Genomic DNA, 20,328 nt, shown 5'->3' with positions numbered 1-20,328 from the left:
AGTGGGCTTGTTACGTTTAGGTGTGGTATTAATTGTGTTTGCACCAATCATGGCAACTCGTTGTAATCTGTACAGAGAGAAGGCTAAAAGGCCACCCCTTAGTCCTCTGGTTGTTCCAAGTGTCTACGGCCACTGATGAACAGTAATGTCTGCATCTGCACAGACACCTCAGTGGATACTACTCTTTAGGATACATGCGTGAACCACAACTGTGCAGCCTTTATCAATGTGTGTGGAAGTTTAGCGATTTTGTGTATTCTCTGTATACAAGTCTAACCTATTGGTTTTGCCAGTGAATGTTGCTTTCAGTTGCCACGGTTGCTGCCTCTAGCATATTAATTTGGTCCAGCTGCCTACATGTATTTGTGTTAATCCATCAAGTAGATTGGACTGAGAATAGACCCATCAATGCAAAATAATCAGTGGCATTTTAGTAGACAAGAGCAGACCCTTACTTAGAGAATATGCCCACGGAAGTCCTCCAATTGTGTACGGGCTTCCAAATGTACCACAGATTAGCAGTTCAAGATGGAAAATGTATGTGTAAGATCATCACAAGGATATTATTCCAACTTAGCAGCAGCAATTATATTTGAACGTGTGCTACCCTATGCTGTACCATGTGTAACGCTCTCAGAGCAATTGGGATCAATGCCACTTTTGGAACCCTCACTTGCAGAACTACAAGGCTGGAGAGTCTGGTTTTAGAATATCTTGAGTGCAACAAATTTAGTGAGGAATAGGATTCACTTAATCGTTTAAGCATGATTTTCACAGAAGAAAAATTCTTTAAATGATCATGGTGTAATGGACCTTCGCCAAGATCGCCTGCTGGACTAGTAAGATTTCATACGCACAAACTTCATGTGACGAGTTTGAGTCTGTACACTATTAATTTGTTTGCATTGAGCCAAAAAAATGGATTCCGATTGTTTTGAACTGTAGGTAGAGAAAATGCCAAGGAAGCACACTTTTTTTTTTACAGATGGGATCCATAAAGCTTGCTTCAGACAATAAAATGGGAGCTATAATCAAGGAAATGAGAGAAGAAACAAAATGCATTCTGATGAGTTATTTCCAGGAGCAATGGTACACACATCTAAATATCCCTGTAAAGAAAGTGGGATAAAAAGAATCATCAATGCCAATGGGTCAAGTCACATTGGTAGCTAACCACTGATTTGCTAACTGTAATGTTTAAATTCATAAATTATAAAATATACTGAAATCAAGAAAGGCCACTCAGCAATGACTCAGTTTACATACTAAAGAAATAAGGGATGCAAAAATCCCTTCAGAGTACGAATCCAAACTTGCACAAAAACTAACTGAAATATTTCAATTGAGCAAAATATCAAATATCCCTAATCTCACACTACAAATGAACAATTACATGTACTCCAAAAATGTTCGCTTCCATTATAACAAAAATATTTTCTAAGGCGAGTGAACAAGCACTTTACCAAAACCACATTAACAATAAAAAAAAAACATCAAAATTGGTGGGAAGCAGGGACTCGTTTGATTAAACTGCCGGTAGGTACAGTGGGATCCACCAATGACGGAATCAAAATCATTATTAATCCCAAATATTTGTATTTTGTGACTGTGATAGATGATGCAAAAAACGGACATTCACGGCATTAAAGAAATTTATAAAATATCAATTTTGAGAGCGATAAACACTCAGCCATGGAAAAAGTTTTTTTTTTTTTTTGCACAAAGAGGGACCTCGGGGTCACAAAAGGATGCCTGGTAGGTGGAGGGACATGCAGGCAGTCTGCAGTGAGGCTCAGAAGTGCAGTCTGCAAGGAGACACAGAAGTGCTAAAGGGAAGGTGGTGAAGCAGAGAGGTAATATATAGAAGTGTGACAGGGAGCATAAATGTTAAGGAAGGGGCTGGGGGTTCCAGACAGGGGATACGAAAAAACACAAACCATCATATGCACATACTATCATTATAGGTCTATAGCCCCCAATCATACATTGAAACAACAAAAACCATAGCCAGCACATGACGCAACATGTCCACACAACCCACATCATATGCCAATAAACCCACAACCATCATCCAACAAACCCATTGCCATAAATCATGCATACTGTCATACTCTAACACATGCAAGCACCATACACTAACACACCAACCCTCATAAGCTGAGACAAGCATAAGCACACAACCCATTAAAGACTAACACACCCACCATCATATGTCCGCACAACCAACATCATATGACCGCACATTCGCAAGCATGCATCCACGAAACCAGTATGATATGCCAAGACACCAACTATGATACAATAATACAATCAGGACGCATACACTCCACCATCATACGCCAACACAGCCACACAACCATCACCATAGGCCAAAATGCTGGCCTTATACATCCCCACAACCCTCACCAAAGGATGATGCACCACCATCATACAATTACTGTATTCTACTATACCAACAAAGGAAAAGATTGTGATAACCTTAGCGGGTTTGACTCGCATCCTTTAAAAGGTTTCACTTATCCTTTGGAAAACCCTTAAGACAATCCTGCTCAGCAAAAACATCTTTAAAAGCTTGGCTATTATTCAAATAATGACTTATGTAAATCCTCACTACTGCACCAAAATTCCGTTCTCAATGGGAAAATACTTCTGCATGAAATTATTTTTAAAAAAATTGAACATGGAGGAAGCTCAGACCAAGTTGTACTTGCCTTTATGTACTTCGCAGCAGTGCCTGTGCAGCGCTCTCGCCTCCGATCCTTCCATTATACCATGAGACATCAAGACCTGGATGAATCTACGGTGACTGTCAGTCATCTGAGTCGCCATACCTACAGGTAACAGTTTGAAAGCTAAAAAATATAATAATGAGCAGCAGTGAATGCAAGAGAAAACCAATAACAATAAAATCTGAAAGGAGCCGTGTAACAGACATGGATCAGTGAACTAACGTACTTTTTGAGGTTGTGAATATAAACTGCAGGCACCTGTAGCAAAAAGACGAGGGACTTTTAGTCAAACAGGTGCTGGGGTATTTCAAGCTCAACAGACGAGGTGCAGGTCAACCTTAATTCCTAAGTAGCCTCTGACATTTGTAACAGCCTGCATGTTAGGACCCAAGGAGCCGGACAAAGAAACTCCAACTGATCTCGGATATGCCTGTCTAGTCCCCCCTTCCTTACCTTCCTGCACACTGATATCTGATACAGCTTCAACCCATAGTATGGATTCCAGACATTCCATTTCATTATATGTCTTGAAAAAGTTTTTATTAAACAATCAAAAATAACACTGCCAGACCTATTTTAAAAGGATCAAAACTAATTACATTCAAAAGACAGATTTTGGAGTCTTTGGCTTTCATTAGTTAAGGCCTGCTTCACATCTTTTCTAAATCCCACAATACAGAGACGTTTACAGATTACTCACTGTAGTGAGTCTTGCACTGGTAGTCCTTAGCTATCTTTCCTCAAGTCTCATGGGATGTCCTTGGCCCTTCCATGCACCCGCACACCCTTTACTTAGAAAAGCTTAAATGTGACGGGAAATCAGAGCACATGCACACCAGAGAGACTCCATCCCGTATTAGGTTGGAGCGACTTGTACTTACTGGAATATACACCCGAGCCCTTCTTTCAGACTCATGAAAATATTGGAAAAGGCATTAAGAATGAAAAAAATAAAAAGATACTTACAGATCAATTGGAACATTTTAGGCAAGTAAAATATTTAGAGGTGGCTGAATGGAGCAAAATGCCTGAAGCGTTCATAGGGTCTTTGTGGGTTGCAAACACTGATTCACAGAATTACAATGTTTCAGACCACAAAATGTTTTTCCCTAATGTACAAGGCTTTTGTGAGCCTTTTTGAATCACAAACATAAAGGAGCGCAAAAGGGGTGCCCCCCCTCCTGTTTCTGATACAGAGAGATGTATCAATGGTTTATGACCACAACCATTGCTGAGTTACTGACACCCAGGTTAGGGTGGTAACTGATTCGAAAGGGGAAGGTGTCCCATTTGTGAATGTTTTCATCTGTACTGGAGGAGGGAGCAGGCAGGGGTTATGGGGACCACTTTCAGGTCTCTATGATATTTTCCCAAACGGATAATGTTTAATGGCAGTTTCCCTATTTCAGAGAGCAAATGCAGGGACAGAGGTCTGCTGTCTCTTGCAGGGCACCATCCCAGTATCTGCAGTCACAAATTGCGATCGGCCCAATTCATATTCTGTAGTCGGGCAGTTTTGAGATTCCCTACGAATCTACAATTTGCATTGCGAGCTATTGAGGCTGAATGACAATCACATCCCTATTTGCAAGCTGGTGAGCAAATTTCACGTCCCTGGTTTGTGAATGATCATAGTACATCAGGATGGTAGTGCCTGCAGAACATGCAAGGAGATTTACCACTATGAACGCAAGCGCAACAAAAACCAAGTAGGTTTATGAACACACAAAGGGGTACGTTTGACCAATCTACTTTTCCGCATTGAACCATCACATGAGGATCGCGAGCTCTATAAATTAGGTACTGTTCCAAATTGCCAGACACACAATGGATTTTTTAGCCCAGCTCTCTCCACAACCAAAAACGCATCGGCACAGGCAACCTTTTCTTTCCGTTGCCAGACTAGGCCCTATACACAACTCTTTCCCTGACGATACATAATCAGGGCTCCCCAGACTAATTTGGGTACCCCCAAAGTATCCCTTTAGTCTCGTGTAAAATAAAAGGTCCTTGGGATCGTCCTGAAGGGGTGTCAAACGTTTTCTACAGGTCGAAAGAAATTGACATTTGCTAAGAGGCTGACTCACCATAAAAGAAACAAAATAATGATGGACTTTATTTTGGGTGACATTTACTTTTTGGGACAGAAATTCAGTTTTTTGATGGTCTATTAAAAAAATTATGGCCGCACCACAATAAGCTAAAATCAGGTCTACGTGCACTTCAATATTTACTCCCTGGGACACTATAAATTGGTTGAAAAACGTACATTATGACTCACAGAAATGTAATTAGATTGTACAACAATTGAATGTTAGCGAGGACAAATATTGACAAACCTGATATTAGTTACAAAAATTATTTTTAGATGTAACATTTTATGTTGGTATCTACTTTACATAGACCTGTAGCAAAAAAAAAAAAATCAAATGTTGAAATAATTATGTTATCTTGAACAATATTACGAAAGTAGCTGTGATTAATTAATGGCTATGATATCTTCACCCTTTTATTGGTTATTAATGTTTCCCTGGGAGAGTACGTCCAGGAGTATAGATAAGTAAGCTAGGAGAAGCTTGGATGTCTCCAGATTACACTCAAGGGAATACGTAGCAAGCAAAGAAATAGAACTTTTATGAACACCTTACAGAGTGAGACTTCAACCGTATCAACCTTCAGGAGACAAAAGTCCAGTGCAAGGGTGATAAACGCCGTAGAGGCTTGCTTTTTGCTGGAGGAGGTCCACACGCCCACTGGATTATAGAAGTCTTTGGAAGAAGTGTGGGCTTTAGTTCCATCAACAGGCAGCTAGAGTTGTTTTAAACAAACTCACAGAAGATATGTTTTTCTCATATGGAAAATTTGGAAAAATAAAATAAATGTTAAAAAAAACCAAAACAGGTGAACAATTCAACCTGTGTTGAAATAGAATTGGCCGACTGAGAAGGCCGCCGTTCCCGCTCCGCTGAAGAAAAACACTGTATCGTGCCAGGGGGTGTAGGCTGCGGTTTGTGGTCTGCAGCGGGGGTTCCCCCACACAGGAGCAGGGCTCGACGAGTGTCAGGAGTCGGGTGCCACAAGCGGGAGTAGGAGCGTGGTCTCCCTACTGGAGGCTACTGGAGGCCACAGAGTGTAGTGCCCGGGTGCATCCGCGGAGGCGCCCCAACTAGGTTGCCCTGCTCCTGCTCTTGTGCACCTCTTGCTCCAGTGTGCGTGTGCTCTTTGCTCCACGCCACCCTGTGCCCACTGCTAAACACGCGGCCGGTGTCAGGATTGAATCGTCGTGGATCAGGACCTGCGGAACTTAAGCAAGCACTATCGGCGATACAGCGTCAGCTGGGAGTCATTGTCCCCAGTCAGCTTGCTTCTCTGTACTTTAGCCCAAATACGTATTTGAGCAGCGGCAGGGAGGAAGATAACTTTGTGCATATTACTCATGCTCCAGAAGTATACAAATCACCTATAACCCAGAGGAGGAGCCCAGAGGAGGGGTCTGGGAAAGAGTGGTGAACAGGGATTATAAATCTAGTCACAATCTATCCCCCCCTTGGCGAAGATGGTGATTAATAAAAACTAAAAACATACACCAAAATGGGCAAATCAACCAGTGCAGGAAATGGCACAGGTACTAGATCAAAGCCATCAACAAGGGGGCACGCACGGTTGGAATCTACCCCCATGGTGCAACCACCAACTTCAAACTTAAATTCAACCAACAAGACAATTTGCAAATATTTTACACCAACAACGTCTGGACATAAACCATTAGGAAAAGTGTGCACTACAGTAGTGCATTAGTACACTCAACACCACATACCAACAATGGCCCGAGTCAGAGTTGGCCCCCGAGCCATGAAACAGGAAGTCAGGACAGTGGGACACGGCCACCCTATGGGAACAGTGTTGAAATGGAGAAAGATGGGCTAGAGCAGGGAGATTCAGACGTTTTTGAAATAGCAACACGTCCGAGTGCCCGGGAACTCAGGAGAAAATGCACAAAGCTTCAAATCTTCTTTTGCTTCGGGAAAAAGAGAAAGAAATACCAGGGCAAGGGCAAGTACACTAGGACATTTTGGACATCTCATCGGTATTAGAACACATGGAAGTGCAGAGAGGGAGGCAAGAGGAATTAAGCCAGGGAAAATTGGAAGTCCTGGAAATATCATCAACATTGGAGCAATGAAATAGAAGAGACAGACAACAAATGCGTGCAGAGGTCACAACAAATTTACAGGCAGAGGGAGAGGACAACCAGCGTGATTTGTCTCTGTCCCCGGCCCAGTTACAGAGCTCATCAGTAATTAACATCTTTGTTCTTGATCGAAATTTACTCTTGTTGCAGGAGGAACAGAGAGAGAATAGCCTCTCAGGAGACCAGAATTTGCTCGACTCCACCGCCGAAACAAAGTGCACACTACACAATGGATGTTACAACCAAAACTCCCTGCTATCTTCCATAAATCCTACACTAGCAACGACCATCAATGCGCTTACATGGCAAACACAAAAATTGGAAACCCAAATGGACACTATACAGGCACTTGCAATAGCCATGATTAACATTGAAGCTAAAATTAACATCATAGATGAAAAGTTGGAGTTACTGAGGTTGCAGCCAACTGCTAGGTGCTCATTGCTTCCAATTGTGGAGAAGGTTAGCACTTTACCCGAAGTTCTAACGTCCATCATTATAGAACTAAAGTAAAGGCAACAGGAAACCATAGTTCAGAGCCACCAAAGAACAGCTGAAGGCACTCCAAAAATGGCATGAACAGTCCTGCAGGTGCAATAATTCCCCCTAATGAGTGGAACTGTAACAGTATTGAGTAGTGTAAAATATCCAGAGGGGAAAACCTGCACAGTAGAAACTAATTTGATGTTGACTGTTAGAAATGGGGGTCTCTAGTTGGCAGTGGCTGGCCACAGTCCAAGTAGGGACCCTTCTTCCCAAGTCAGAGTAAGGGGGCTACACCTGCTCAACCCTGTGGTAACGTAGCACGAGCAGTTAGGCTTATCTCAGAGGCAGTATGTAAAGCATTTATGATCATAAACAGTAACACAGTGAAGGACACTACAAAGGGACACCACACAAGTAGTTATACAAAATAAGTATCTTTAAATATAGACTTAACACAAGACCAATAACAGTAAAAAGCCACAATACTGAAAAAGGGGGTACTCTTGAAAAGCTGGAAAAAGAGTTCAAAGTGTTCAAATAGGGGCTCAGTTCAAAGCAGTAGTCTCTGCGACCCTTTTACTTACAAAGTACCTGGATTTCGTAGCAAAACAAACCAAATGTCGCAAAGGAACTGTAGCGATGACTTTCCTCACGTTAGGCTGGCGATGTGTTGAATCCTTGCGGCAAGGGAGGATGATGCGCTAGGTGCGGGTGCGTGCGGGACAAAGCTACAGGTTTCTTCACGCTAGGCCAGCGATGCATTGAATCCTTGCCGCGAGAGAGGATGATGCGCTGATCCGGTTGCGTGTGTGATGAAAGATAATGGGGCCCCGCGAGGAAGAGACGATCTGGGTGCGATGCGAGGAAAATGGCGGACGCACGGCGTCCGCGCTGGGATGGTCTCGATGCGATGATCCGGGGTCAGCGAGCCTTCGAAAAGCCCGCAAACATGCGATGATCTCTGGGGTTAGCGAGCACTTTGGGGCCCGCAAGCGTGCGATGCAATGCAATGATCTTTGGTTTGCGAGCGCTCGGCGGCAGCAGTGCGTGGATTTTTCTTACGCTCTTCAGCTGCGGCGGCTCGTAAACGGCGCTTTTCAGCTCTCTCTTCTCTGTCGAAAAACTAGAGGCCCAGGAACTCACAGGGGCCTCACCTGCAGATAGAAATCCTCGCTGGGAGGAATCAGGAGGCTGGTGGGGGAGTCAGATGTGCCTGTGATTTCAGCAGGAGGCTAGCACTCTTCTAGCCCTTGGGTGATTGCTTAGCAAAAATAAAAGTCTCTCAAAAGTCCTATTCCCTCTTCTTCCAAGTCCAAGGGTAATTACTGCAGTCCAATCCAAGAAACAGCACACAAGCACAGTCCTTTCCTGAAGATTCCTTCAGTAACACGGACAGAGGTACCTCTTGACATCCAGGAGCAATACAAAAATCGGGGGTTTGGGCACAGATATTTATACCCCAAAAGTCTTTGTTTTCAGACGTCTCTAGTCACTGAACCCAGCCAGAACCAGTTCTGCTCAGGCCTGGAGCACTTTGTTTACCAGGCTGCATCCTTCCTTTCAGAAAGAGGGGGTCTGCCATCAGACGCACAGTAGGAGGTGGAGCCAGCATTCACCTTGCCAGGCACAGCCTTATTCAGGACAAGGAGCTACCCCTCCCCAGTGCTCAATGTAGATTCCTCTATTCAACCCAGGTCTGACTCAGCCTGCCTCGCCCCTCTAAACTCAGACAGCCAATACACGTAACAGCAGAGCACACTGGAGGCTTAGGCAAGAAAATACCTACTTCCTAAAAGTGGTATTTTCAAACACAGAATATTAAAACCAACTTCACTAAAAGATGTATTTTATTATTCTGAGCTCAGGCATACTAAACTCGAATTTCTACCATGTTCCTGAGTCAGATAGGACTATAAGATGTAATAGCCAGTCTGGCCATTCTAGCCTATGGAGAACAGGTAGCCTGGCAGCAATGAAAACAAAATGGAGGGTAATTCACTACCAGGACATGCTACACATATCAAGCCATGTCCTACCTTACACACACACAATGCACCTACCATAGGGGTGACTGACATAATGCTAAGGGAAGGGTCAGGGGCTGGGAAGTGTGGGCACTTCACGGCCAAGACGGCAGTTCTGGACTGCATGCAGACACTGCAGTGGCAGGTCTGAGGTACACTTTACAAGCTACTTCTGTGGGTGGCGCAAACCAGCGCTGCAGGCCCACAAGCAGCATTTGGGTTACCAGCCCTGGGCACACACAGGCCACACTACTAGGCACTAACAGGTAAACCAAATAAGTCAATGAGGGATATACTAATTCACAGTCATATTTACACAGGGAGCATTTGCGCTGTAGCACTGAATGGCAGTGGTCCAGCGCCCAGATCATCTAATATCAGCAAAAACAGAGGAGACAACAGCGAAAAATGGAAGGGAGACCCACACCAATGGTGCCAGGTCTAACACGAGTCCCCCCAGCTGAAATGTGGGGAGAACTACCCATCTCCTTGGGGGTTCTCTCCACTAAGGCGGAAAAGTCTGGACAGACCATCAGCATTGGCGTGTTCTGTGCCAGGGCGGTGTTCCACCGTGAAATCCATACCCTGTAGGGAAATGGACCACCTCAACAACTTGGGATTCTCACCCCACATCTGCATCAGCCATCTGAGGGGCCAGTGGTCTGTCTGAACCCGGAAGTGAGCCCCAAACAGGTATGGTCTCAGCTTCTTCAGTGCCCAGACCACAGCAAATGCCTCACGCTCAATTGCACTCCATCTGTTCCCGGGGAAGTAACCTCCTACTGATGAAGGCTACAGGTTGGTCTCGTCCCTCCTCATTAGTCTGTGACAGAGCAGCCACCACTCCATGCTCTGAAGCGTCTGTCTACAAAGAAATTCCTTAGCAAAATTGGGTGCCTGTAGGACGGGTGCTGTACATATGGCCGTCTTGAGGGCATCAAAAGCTTTCTGACAGGTGTCGGTCCAAATCACAATCTTCGGCTGCTTCTTGGAAGTCAGCTCAGTCAAGGGGGCAACAATGTTGCCATACCCCTTCACAAACCTCCTGTAATAATCCGTGAGACCTAGGAAGGCTCTCACCTGGGTCTGGGTCCTGGAGGGCTCCCATGCCAGGATGGTATCAATCTTAGGCTGTAGGGGTGCCACCTGGTGTCCCAAATACACCACAGAACCCTGCCCAATCTGGCACTTACTGGCCTTGATTGTGAGGCCTGTGCAGCGCCATCAACACTTCCCAGAGGTGGCGCAAGTGGTCCTCCCAGGAGGAACTAAACACTGCAATGTCATCCAGGTAGGCAGCACTGAAATCCTCCAGCCCAGCCAACACCTGGTTGACCAACCTCTGAAAGGTGGCAGGGGCATTCTTCATTCCAAAGGGCATCACACAGAACTGGTAGTGCCCATCTGGTGTGGAGAATGCGGACCTCCCCTTGGCCCCATAAGTAAAGGTGATCTGCCAGTACCCAGACGTTCCATCAAACGTGCTGAGGTACCGGGCAGCCCCCAACCGGTCTATGAGCTCACCAGCTCTGGGGATGGGGTGCGCGTCAGTCTTCTTGACCGAATTGAGACCTTGGTAGTCCACACAGAATCTGAATTCAGGGGTGGCACCAGGCGCAGCAGCTTTTGGTACCAAGACCACGTGGCTGGACCATGGGCTGCTAGAGGACTCAATCACCCCTAGGGCAAACATTTTGGAGACCTCCTCCTTAATGTAGGCCCTGACCCGGTCAGTCACTCAGTAAGCCTTGTGCTTGACAGGAGGACTGCCTCTGAAGTCCACATCATGGACGCACCACTCAGTGACACCAGGCACCAGGGAAAAGTCAGAAAATTGCCCCAACAGCTGGTGATAATCTCTCTGCTGCTCAGGGGTCAGTGTGGTGGAGAGGACCACACCCTCCACTGGCCCATCCTTCTCTCTTGCACACAGGAGGTCAGGAAGAGGCTCACTCTCCTCCTCCATTTCAGCATCTGTGGCAAGAAGCATGCCCACTTCAGACCTCGCAAAATGGGGCTTCAGGCGGTTCACATGCAGGACCCGCAAGGGGTTCCTGTGAGACTGAAAGTCCACCAAGTAGGTAACTGGACTTTAGCGCACCACCACCTCAAAGGGACCGATCCACTTATCTTGGAACGCACCAGGCTCCACTGGGGCCAGTACCCAAACCTTCTGGCCAGGTTGAAACTCAACCAGAGTGGTGTTCTGGTCGTGCCAGCGTTTCATTTCCTCCTGGCTGGCTTCCAGATTTGCCTCAGCAATTTTCTGAAACGCCAAGTCTGTTTCCTGAAGGTCAAGATGTAGTTGAATACGTCTTGGGGAGGTTTCCTGGGAGATTGCTCCCAGCTTTCCTTGACCAGACTCAGAGGTCCTCTTACCGGATGGCCATAGAGCAGTTCAAAGGGACTGAACCCTAAGGACTTCTGTGGCACCTCACGGTAGGCAAACAACAAGCATGGCAAGAGGACGGCCCACTTACGGCTCAGGGGCTGCTCTAGGCCCATAATCATGCCCTTCAAGGTCCGGTTGAACCTTTCAACCAGACCATTTCCTTGGGGGTGGTAAGGAGTGGTGAACGTATAGTTACCCCACACTCCCTCCATGTACTGGGAGATGAAGTTGGTCCCCCTGTCAGACACCACCTCTCTGGGGAACCCCACGCGGGAGAAAATCCCCATCAGTGCACGTCCCACCACCGGGGTTGTCACTGTCCTGAGTGGGATGGCTTCAGGGTACCGGGTGGCATGGTCCACCAGGACCAGGATAAACCCGTTTCCCATGGCTGTCCTGGGATCCAGAGGCCCCACAATGTCAATGCCCACTCGCTCGAATGGGATACTAAACAACTGGAAAGGGCTGGAGTGGAGCCTTGATCTTCCCCCCACTCTTCCCACTTGCCTGGCAAGTCTCACATGTCCTGCAATGAGTGTCTGAACTCTTGCGTATCTGGGGCCAATACAAGTGGGTGACCAGCCTTTTAAATGTCTTAGTCTGCCCCAGTTGTCCTGCCAATGGAATGTCATGAGCCAACCCAAGTAGGAAGGCTCTGAAGCATGCGGGCACCACCAGCACATGGGCTGACCCCAGCTAAGCAGCCTTAGGCTCGCTATACAGGAGACCGTTCTCCCAATAAATCAGATGTGAACCAGACTGGTCACCTGCTGCCTGGGCTGCAGCCTGTTGCTGCATACCCTCAAGAGAAGGGCACACTCTTTGCTGCTCACAAAACTCCTCCCTGGTGGGCCCTCATTCCTGCTGCCAATGAGTCAGCTCAGGTAGGTCCCCCAGGTTGGCACTCTGTTCCCCGGTAGGCTCCAGGGCTTGCCCAGCAGACAGTCTACAAGAATGGCGGGCCTCACAGCTACCTGAAGAGTTCCTGAGAACCCCCCCCCCACTCAAAGGGAACCTGAGCCACCTCACATTGGCTCTCTGAGTTGTCTGCTGACACTACAGGGTAGAAGGCATGAGGGACAACCTGCTCTTTGGACACCAACCGGGAGCCGACAGCAGTTACACTGGTTCCTGTGTCCCTTAGAGCCTCCACTCTAAGGCCATTGATGGACACCCACTGCCTGTACTTCTTAGTGTTTTCAGGCAGTGCAGGTTTAGGGACCATCTCAAACTCTCCTAATGAAACAAGGGTCAATTCTACGGGGTCCCACCCTTCTGGTGCACCCATCTCTTCCTCTCCCAGGGCTACACTAGCAAGCTGGCGGGGTGGTGCACGGGTTGGCGTAGGGTGGTCCCTCATGGGACACTGGGGATCAAAATACCGATGGCCCGCTTGGCCACACTTAAAACAAGCAAGGGGCCCCCTCTGAACAGGCCTATCTGTCGGGAGCACGGACCTCTGCTCTTGGGGAGGCTGGGATACCACTGCTTGGTTCCCTTGGGAATTACTTTGGGGCCCTCTTGGAAACTCCCTTGGTTTACCCCTGTCCCCCCCACTTCTCCGCTGGGGACCCTGCCCACCTTTGGCGAAGTCTCCCATCGGACCCTTGCGAACCTGGGTGCTCACCCAGCGGTCCGCCTCCTCAGCAAGCTTCCTAGGGTTAGTTAGCTTGCAATCAATCAGGTGCTGGCGGAGCTCAGGAAAACAGTTACTAGATAAATGCTCCCACACAATCAAATCATACAGTTGCTCATAAGTTTCTACTTTGCGACCTTTTACCCAGCGCTCCATTGTCTGCAAAAAAAAAAAAGACACATATTCAACCCACGTGGTACCCTCTAACTTCTTGCAGGTCCTAAACCTCTGCCTATACATCTCAGGGGTTAAACCATAGCGGGTCATCAAAGCTTCCTTCATGTGGGCATAAACCATTCTACTTTCCTGGGGCAGATCCAACAAGGTATCCCTCCCCTCACTAACAAAGCGCCCCCACAACCCAGCTCCCCAATCCTTCTCAGGGACCCGGTGGGACACCATGGCTAATTCGTATGCTGCAAACCACTGTCCAATATCTTCACTTTTGTGGAAATCCTTAACGTCTTTGGGTATATACGCTCTACTCTCAGTATGCACTACAGGTATGCTGCCACCTTAAGGGATAGATTTCTACACTCTTGGCCTTAATCTCCAAATCCCTCAATACTCTCTCATGTTCAAATTTGATCTGCATTATCTCAAACTCTAACTTCTTGTTCTCTAGGTCCCACTGACCCTCCATCTTGAGCCTAGCCATCTCCATGTTATGCCGCCTATCTCTCATCCTGTCCTCCATCTCTTCTGGAGACAGGCCCCTTGAGGACACACTAGTGCCCGGGCTGGAAAGCGCTATACCACCTACCAAATCTACTACTTCCACCTGCTGCTCTCCTGTATTCTCTCCCTCCTCCCCAGGCTCTTCCACATTCGTAGGGGCATCCCTGGCTTCTAGCCAGGCCTTCGGTGCTTTATAAAACTCCTTCCTCTTAGTGAGGCTTGTGATAGGGACTGTGAACTTTTTGAAAAAGAACTTTAGGTGCTTGGCATTGTAGGTATCTATTCTGTCTTCTTCCCAGGAGAGATCCTCCAAGGCATTGGATTTGGGCTTGGCCATTGTAGAAATAACTAGCGATATCAATCAAAAATAGAATCAAAAATCTCAAAAATGTATGTGGTTGAGTTATGGTCTGCACTCACTAGTAGTGTACACTATAATTACTGTATGCGATCACAAATGCAAGTCCAGATCCTACCGCTGCCACCAATGTTAGAAATGGTGTCTCTAGTTGGCAGTGGCTGGCCACAGTCCAAGTAGGGACCCTTCTTCCTATGTCAGAGTAAGGGGGCTACACCCTTTGATAACCCCTGCTCAACCCTGTGGTAACATAGCACAAGCAGTTAGGCTTATCTCAGAGGCAGTGTGTAAAGCATTTATGATCATACACAGTAACACAGTGAAGGACACTACAAAGGGACACCACACAAGTAATTATAAAAAATAAGTATCTTTATATATAGACTTAACACAAGACCAATAACGGTAAAAAGCCACAATACTGAAAAAGGGGGTACTCTTGAAAAGCTGGAAAAAGAGTTCAAAGTGTTCAAATAGGGGCTCAGTTCAAAGCAGTGGTCTCTGCGACCCTTTTACTTACAAAGTACCTGGATTTCATAGCAAAACCAACAAAATGTTGCAAAGGAACTGTAGCGATGATTTTCCCCACGCTAGTCCGGCGATGTGTTGAATCCTTGCTGCAAGGGAGGATGATGCGCCGGGCTGCGGGTGCGTGCGGGACAAAGCGACAGGTTTCTTCACGCTAGGCCAGCGATGCATTGAATCCTTGCCGCGAGGGAGGATGATGCGCTGATCCTGTTGCGTGTGCGAGTTTGTTGTGACGAAAGAAAATGGCGCCCCGCGAGGGAGCGACGATCCGGGTGTGATGCGAGGAAAATGGCGGAAGCACGGCGTCCCCGCTGATCTCGATGCGATGATCCGGGGTCAGCGAGCCTTCTAAAAGCCCGCAAGCGTGCAATGCGATGATCTTTAGTTTGCAAGCGCTCTGCGGCAGCAGTGCGTGGATTTTTCTTACGCTCTTGAGCTGCGGCGGCTCGCAAACGGCGAATTTCAGCTCTCTCTTCTCTGTAGTAGAACTAGAGGCCCTGGAACTCACAGGGGCCTCACCTGCAGATAGAAATTATCGCTGGGAGGAATCAGGAGGCTGGTGGGCGAGTCAGATAGCAGGAGCCTAGCTCTCTTCTAGCCCTTGGGTGATTGCTTAGCAAAAATAAAAGTCTCTCAAAAGTCCTTTTCCCTCTTCTTCCAAGGGGAATTACTGCAGGCCTATCCAAGAAACAGCACACAATCACAAGGACAGTCCTCTCCTGTAGATTCCTTAAGTAACACGGACAGAGGGTCCTCTTTACATCCAGGAGCAATACAAAAATCAGGGGTTTGGGCACAGATATTTATAACCCAAAAGTCTTTGTTCTCAGAAGTCTCTAGTCACTTACCCCAGCCAGAACCAGTTCTGCTCAGGCCTGGAGCACTTTGTTTACCAGGCTGCATCCTTCCTTACAGAAAGAGGGGTTCTGCCATCAGACACACAGTAGGAGGTGGAGCAAGCATTCACCTTGCCAGGCACAGCCTTATTCAGGACAAGGAGCTACCCCTCCCCAAAACTCAATGCAGATTCCTCTATTCAACCCAGGTCTGACTCAGCCTGCCTTGCCCCTCTAAAACCGGACAGCCAATACACAACAGCAGAGCACACTGGAGGCTTAGGCAAGAAAATACCTACTTCTTAAAAGTGGTATCTTCAAACACAGAATATTAAAAACAACTTCACTAAAAGATGTAATTTATTATTCTGAGCTCAGGCATACTAAACTTGAATTAATTTCTACCATGTTCCCTGAGCCAGATAGGACTATAAGATATAATAGCCAGTCTGCCCATTCTAGCCTATGGAGAACAGGTAGCCTTGTAGCAGTGAAAACAAAATGGAGGGTGATTCACTACCAGGACATGCTACACATATCAAGCCATGTCCTACCTTACACACACAATGCACCTACCATAGGGGTAACTGGCATGATGCTAAGGGAAGGGTCAGGGGCTGGGAAGTGTGGGCACTTCACAGCCAAGATGGCAGTTCTGAACTGCATGCAGACACTGCAGTGGTAGGTCTGAGGTACACTTTACAAGCTACTTCTGTGGGTGGCGCAAACCAGCGCTGAAAGCCCGCCAGCAGCATTTGGGTTACCAGCCCTGGGCACACACAGGCCACACTACTAGGGACTAACAGGTAAACCAAATAAGCCAATCAGGGATATACCAATTCACAGTCATATTTACACAGGGAGCATTTGCACTGTGGCACGGAATGACAGTGGCCCAGAGCATCTAATACCAGTAAAAACAGAGGAGACAACAGCGAAAAATGGAAGGGAGACCCACGCCAATGGTGCCAGGTCTAACATCGACGAACACACAAGTCAGTAAACCGATTTTGTGCTCAGACATATCTCCACTAACTCTACAGTTGCCAACAGCATCCCGACGAACTACATTATCTCATGAAGAATCCTTAAACGAGGAGAATGTGCAGTGTAATCCGGTGGGGCACTAATCTAGAGCATACCATAGGACTGTGCAAAACTCTTTCAAGAAGGGCAAAGAAACGTCTGAAAAAACAGGCCAAAAAATTAAAACAACAAAGAAAGGGAATGGATTTACAGCTGGGCGTCAGAGAACTTGCCGGCGGTCGATGCAAAAAAATACCCGCTATAAAGGCTCCCTTACAAAAGAATCTGGAATCACAGAAATGTTTTCTAATTTTCCGAAGGGAAAGCTGGGTGAAACATCAATCCATACTAAAAACAACTATATCCGAAGCAATTATGAATAGACCGGCTAACAAGATGGAAGAGAAGCCACAGTATAGACCAGAAGTGATTCCACAATTGAACAGTACAGGCAGTCTGCTTAAGGAACTGCATCAAGAAAGCCATAGGAAAGTTTGGCAGACGGCATTGGATAGAGAAATGATAGTACCCATATCACTGAACAATAGTGAGTTTCAGAGGTCCCAAGATGTTAACAACAACCAGGGAGCAACTTCAACAAATACACGACATTCGGCAGTACATTCTCTTGTGGCCAGCCAAACAGCTCAAGGGCAAAAGGAGGAGGAGAATAACATCATAATCTTTACACCTGACTATACATCACGGGGAAGTTTGGACACATTAAATAGGTCCAACATCTTACAAATCTTCCACCATATTTCAGACCTCTCCTCTAGCGCCACCGAAGACCTCATTCAAGTACAATTTAAAATGTTGGATATCAATACAACAAGAGAGGCAACGATACTAAAATGAATCAACGGCTCTATTGTACAAACAATTATGAAAGAAAGAGATTGGTTCGTAAACTGGGGGATTAATGTTCACATCCCAGAAGAGGAGAAATATCCATTTATACTAAAAAGAGGATTTCAACCAAATTCAACTCAGTGCCCACGAAAATCCATCTTAAAAGGGACAAATTACGTTACACGCACAACAGTATTTCCCAACATGAAAATAAATTTTTTGCCCAAGTCCATCCAAACAAGGCGTACGTGCTCCTAGCACACAAGGAAACGCCTGCCTGAGCAACAAATCAGGCAACTTGTTGAAAGTAATCTCATGGAATTTTTACGGGCAAAAAAACACATTACATAATAAGGAAGCATTTGAATTCTTGCAGTCTGGGGACCGGTTATGTCTGCAAGAAACTTGGTTGTTTGCCCCAGTGGCTATACCAGGCTTCATGGAATTTCAGCAGCTGGCAAAGAAAAATAAAACCTCTATTAAACACAGACATGGCTCAGGCAGCCCTATTGCAAGGATTAAAATTTAACGGATGCCCAATAAAGATAGTTCTTCTGAATATTTACTTTAATAGTAAAGAAGCTCTAAGACACAGCGATATGAGGGCACTAGTGGACACCCTTGAGGAATTACTGAGCAGTCAACCAAATTGTGGGATTGTAATGGCTGGGGATTTCAACATGCAAAATCTTGGAATGAAATCAGATGAAGTACTGCCTACGGATAAGGCTGGAATGATGATGAAAACATTCCTAAATACATACAGACTAAAATCAACACAAAAGTGCCACCGCCTTAAACCAGCCTCTAACAAAGACACACAGGGGTTAAGTAAATCAATGATTGATTATATTTTTATGTGCAGTCGCCTGTATGGGCAAGTGACAGATTCAAAAAGCTTTCTATCCAGACCAGTGACCATCTCCCACTGGCCATAACTATCACCATATATATGGTCCGTCTCCAGATAATCCCCTCTGTGTGCCACACCAGCTGGGAAGAAATGTATGCTTTGCCAAGGAGACTAAAGTGGACCAAAATAGATACAGCAGCCATAAGAAGGTGGAAAAGCAATTGGCCCGGAACTGCCGAAGAATTTATGGCAGGTAATATTCATGAGAATTGGATTAAATTGGCGACGAGGTATACCAACTTCTAAAAGGCAAACACTCCAGTCTCTGTAGAAAGGTCTTGACGCCAATTTCAATCACAATGCGAAAAAGTGTAGCAAAATAAGACGTCACTCAGAATAGCCACACGTATCCATAAACGAGAGGGAAAATATGAAACATATCAAAACCAACCCCTAGCAAAGAAAATTCACAGGAAGAACATGTGGGACTGCAAAAAAAAAAAAAAACAAGAATCGGAGTGGCTGCATTTTTTTTCCCTGCTAATCCCAAATAAACAGGCTGAATTCTGGGTGTATATATTAACAAATTTCTGGGCATGGCCAAGACCGGTGTAATGTGGTTGCCAGTGATACATAGATAACCTATTTAACAACATATTGTTGCGCTCAAAATCCAACATCACACAATCATGGGCTCCTTACCAATACTGCTCTGCTGAAACCTCACTAGCATCCATAGAAGACAAGCCTGGACTGCTGGCGGCAGAGAAACCATTACTTCCCCTGCTCCTACCCCCTCTCCCCTGAATCTCACCCCTTGCCTGCTCTTTCCCTTACGCATATTGTCCTTATTGCTTGTCTCAACCTAACATGTAACTATGTAGTTATGCACTAAGAACTGTGTAACCTTTGTAACGATGTAACCTGCAACAATGGTCTGATACTCATGTAAAGCGCTCTGATACCTCCAGGTCTAGCCAGCGCTATATAAAACTTTTCAAATAAAATTAAACATGGAGGTAACATCAGAAGCCTTGGTCGTAGGGAATCGCGTGACAACAATCTTAAAAAACATTAGAAAGGATGGGGCACCAGGCCCTAACGGACTACCATGATAACTATTTAAAGAAGATTGCGATTTCTCTGGAACCATACGTACGCCGCTCTACCAGCAATGTCGGCAAATTCAACGATTCCAGAGACTTGGAAAGGCTCTTTATTGCAACCTATCCATAAAAAGGGCAATATAATGGACCCCTCGAACCACAGGTCGATTGCCCTTTTAGACATTGAGGCGAAAGGATATCTCCTCTTCAAGACCTGCAGACCTGGGCCAATGAAAATGAAATTTTACCAAGTTGCCAAAATGGCTTCAGGCCAGGAGCATCTTCAATGGATAATATTCTAGCCCTTGCTTATATGATAGAACAGACTACGCAGAAAAAGTCGCCCCCACTCTTTGCATGTTTCGTGGACTATTCTGCGGCCTTAGATGGAGTCAATCGGAGTCTGCTGTGGCAGAAATTACAAAGTTGGGGGATACAAGAGACTCTTTTGAAGGCAATAATTAGCCTTTACACTGGAATCTGGGTACGGGTGAAAACTTTGATGAATTCAGCCCCCAAATAGATTCCATCAGACTGTGGTTTAAAACAAGGCTGTGTATTGGCACCTTTGCTTTTTACCCCCGAAAATTGGCTCAAATAGATTATTTTTAATGCCGTATGCAGATCATATG

At 46.0% G+C, this 20,328-nt stretch overlaps 1 protein-coding gene across 1 annotated transcript in view; it reads right to left on the bottom strand.

Annotated features, from left to right (window-relative positions):
- NSMCE1 (NSE1 component of SMC5/6 complex) overlaps positions 1 to 20,328 on the bottom strand; it is a 176,119-nt gene that overhangs the window by 139,700 nt on the left and 16,091 nt on the right. The window contains exon 2 of the mRNA XM_078664194.1: positions 2,712 to 2,852. Coding sequence (XP_078520320.1) covers positions 2,712 to 2,829 — 118 coding nt within the window. The 5' untranslated portion in view covers positions 2,830 to 2,852. The remainder of the gene's footprint in view (positions 1 to 2,711; positions 2,853 to 20,328) is intronic.

The sequence above is a fragment of the Lissotriton helveticus genome, chromosome 10 (genome assembly GCF_964261635.1).
Source record: "Lissotriton helveticus chromosome 10, aLisHel1.1, whole genome shotgun sequence".
Classification (NCBI taxonomy): domain Eukaryota; kingdom Metazoa; phylum Chordata; class Amphibia; order Caudata; family Salamandridae; genus Lissotriton; species Lissotriton helveticus.
The sequence above is the reverse complement of the archived record's forward strand: the minus strand, read 5'-3'. Positions and strand labels throughout refer to the sequence as shown.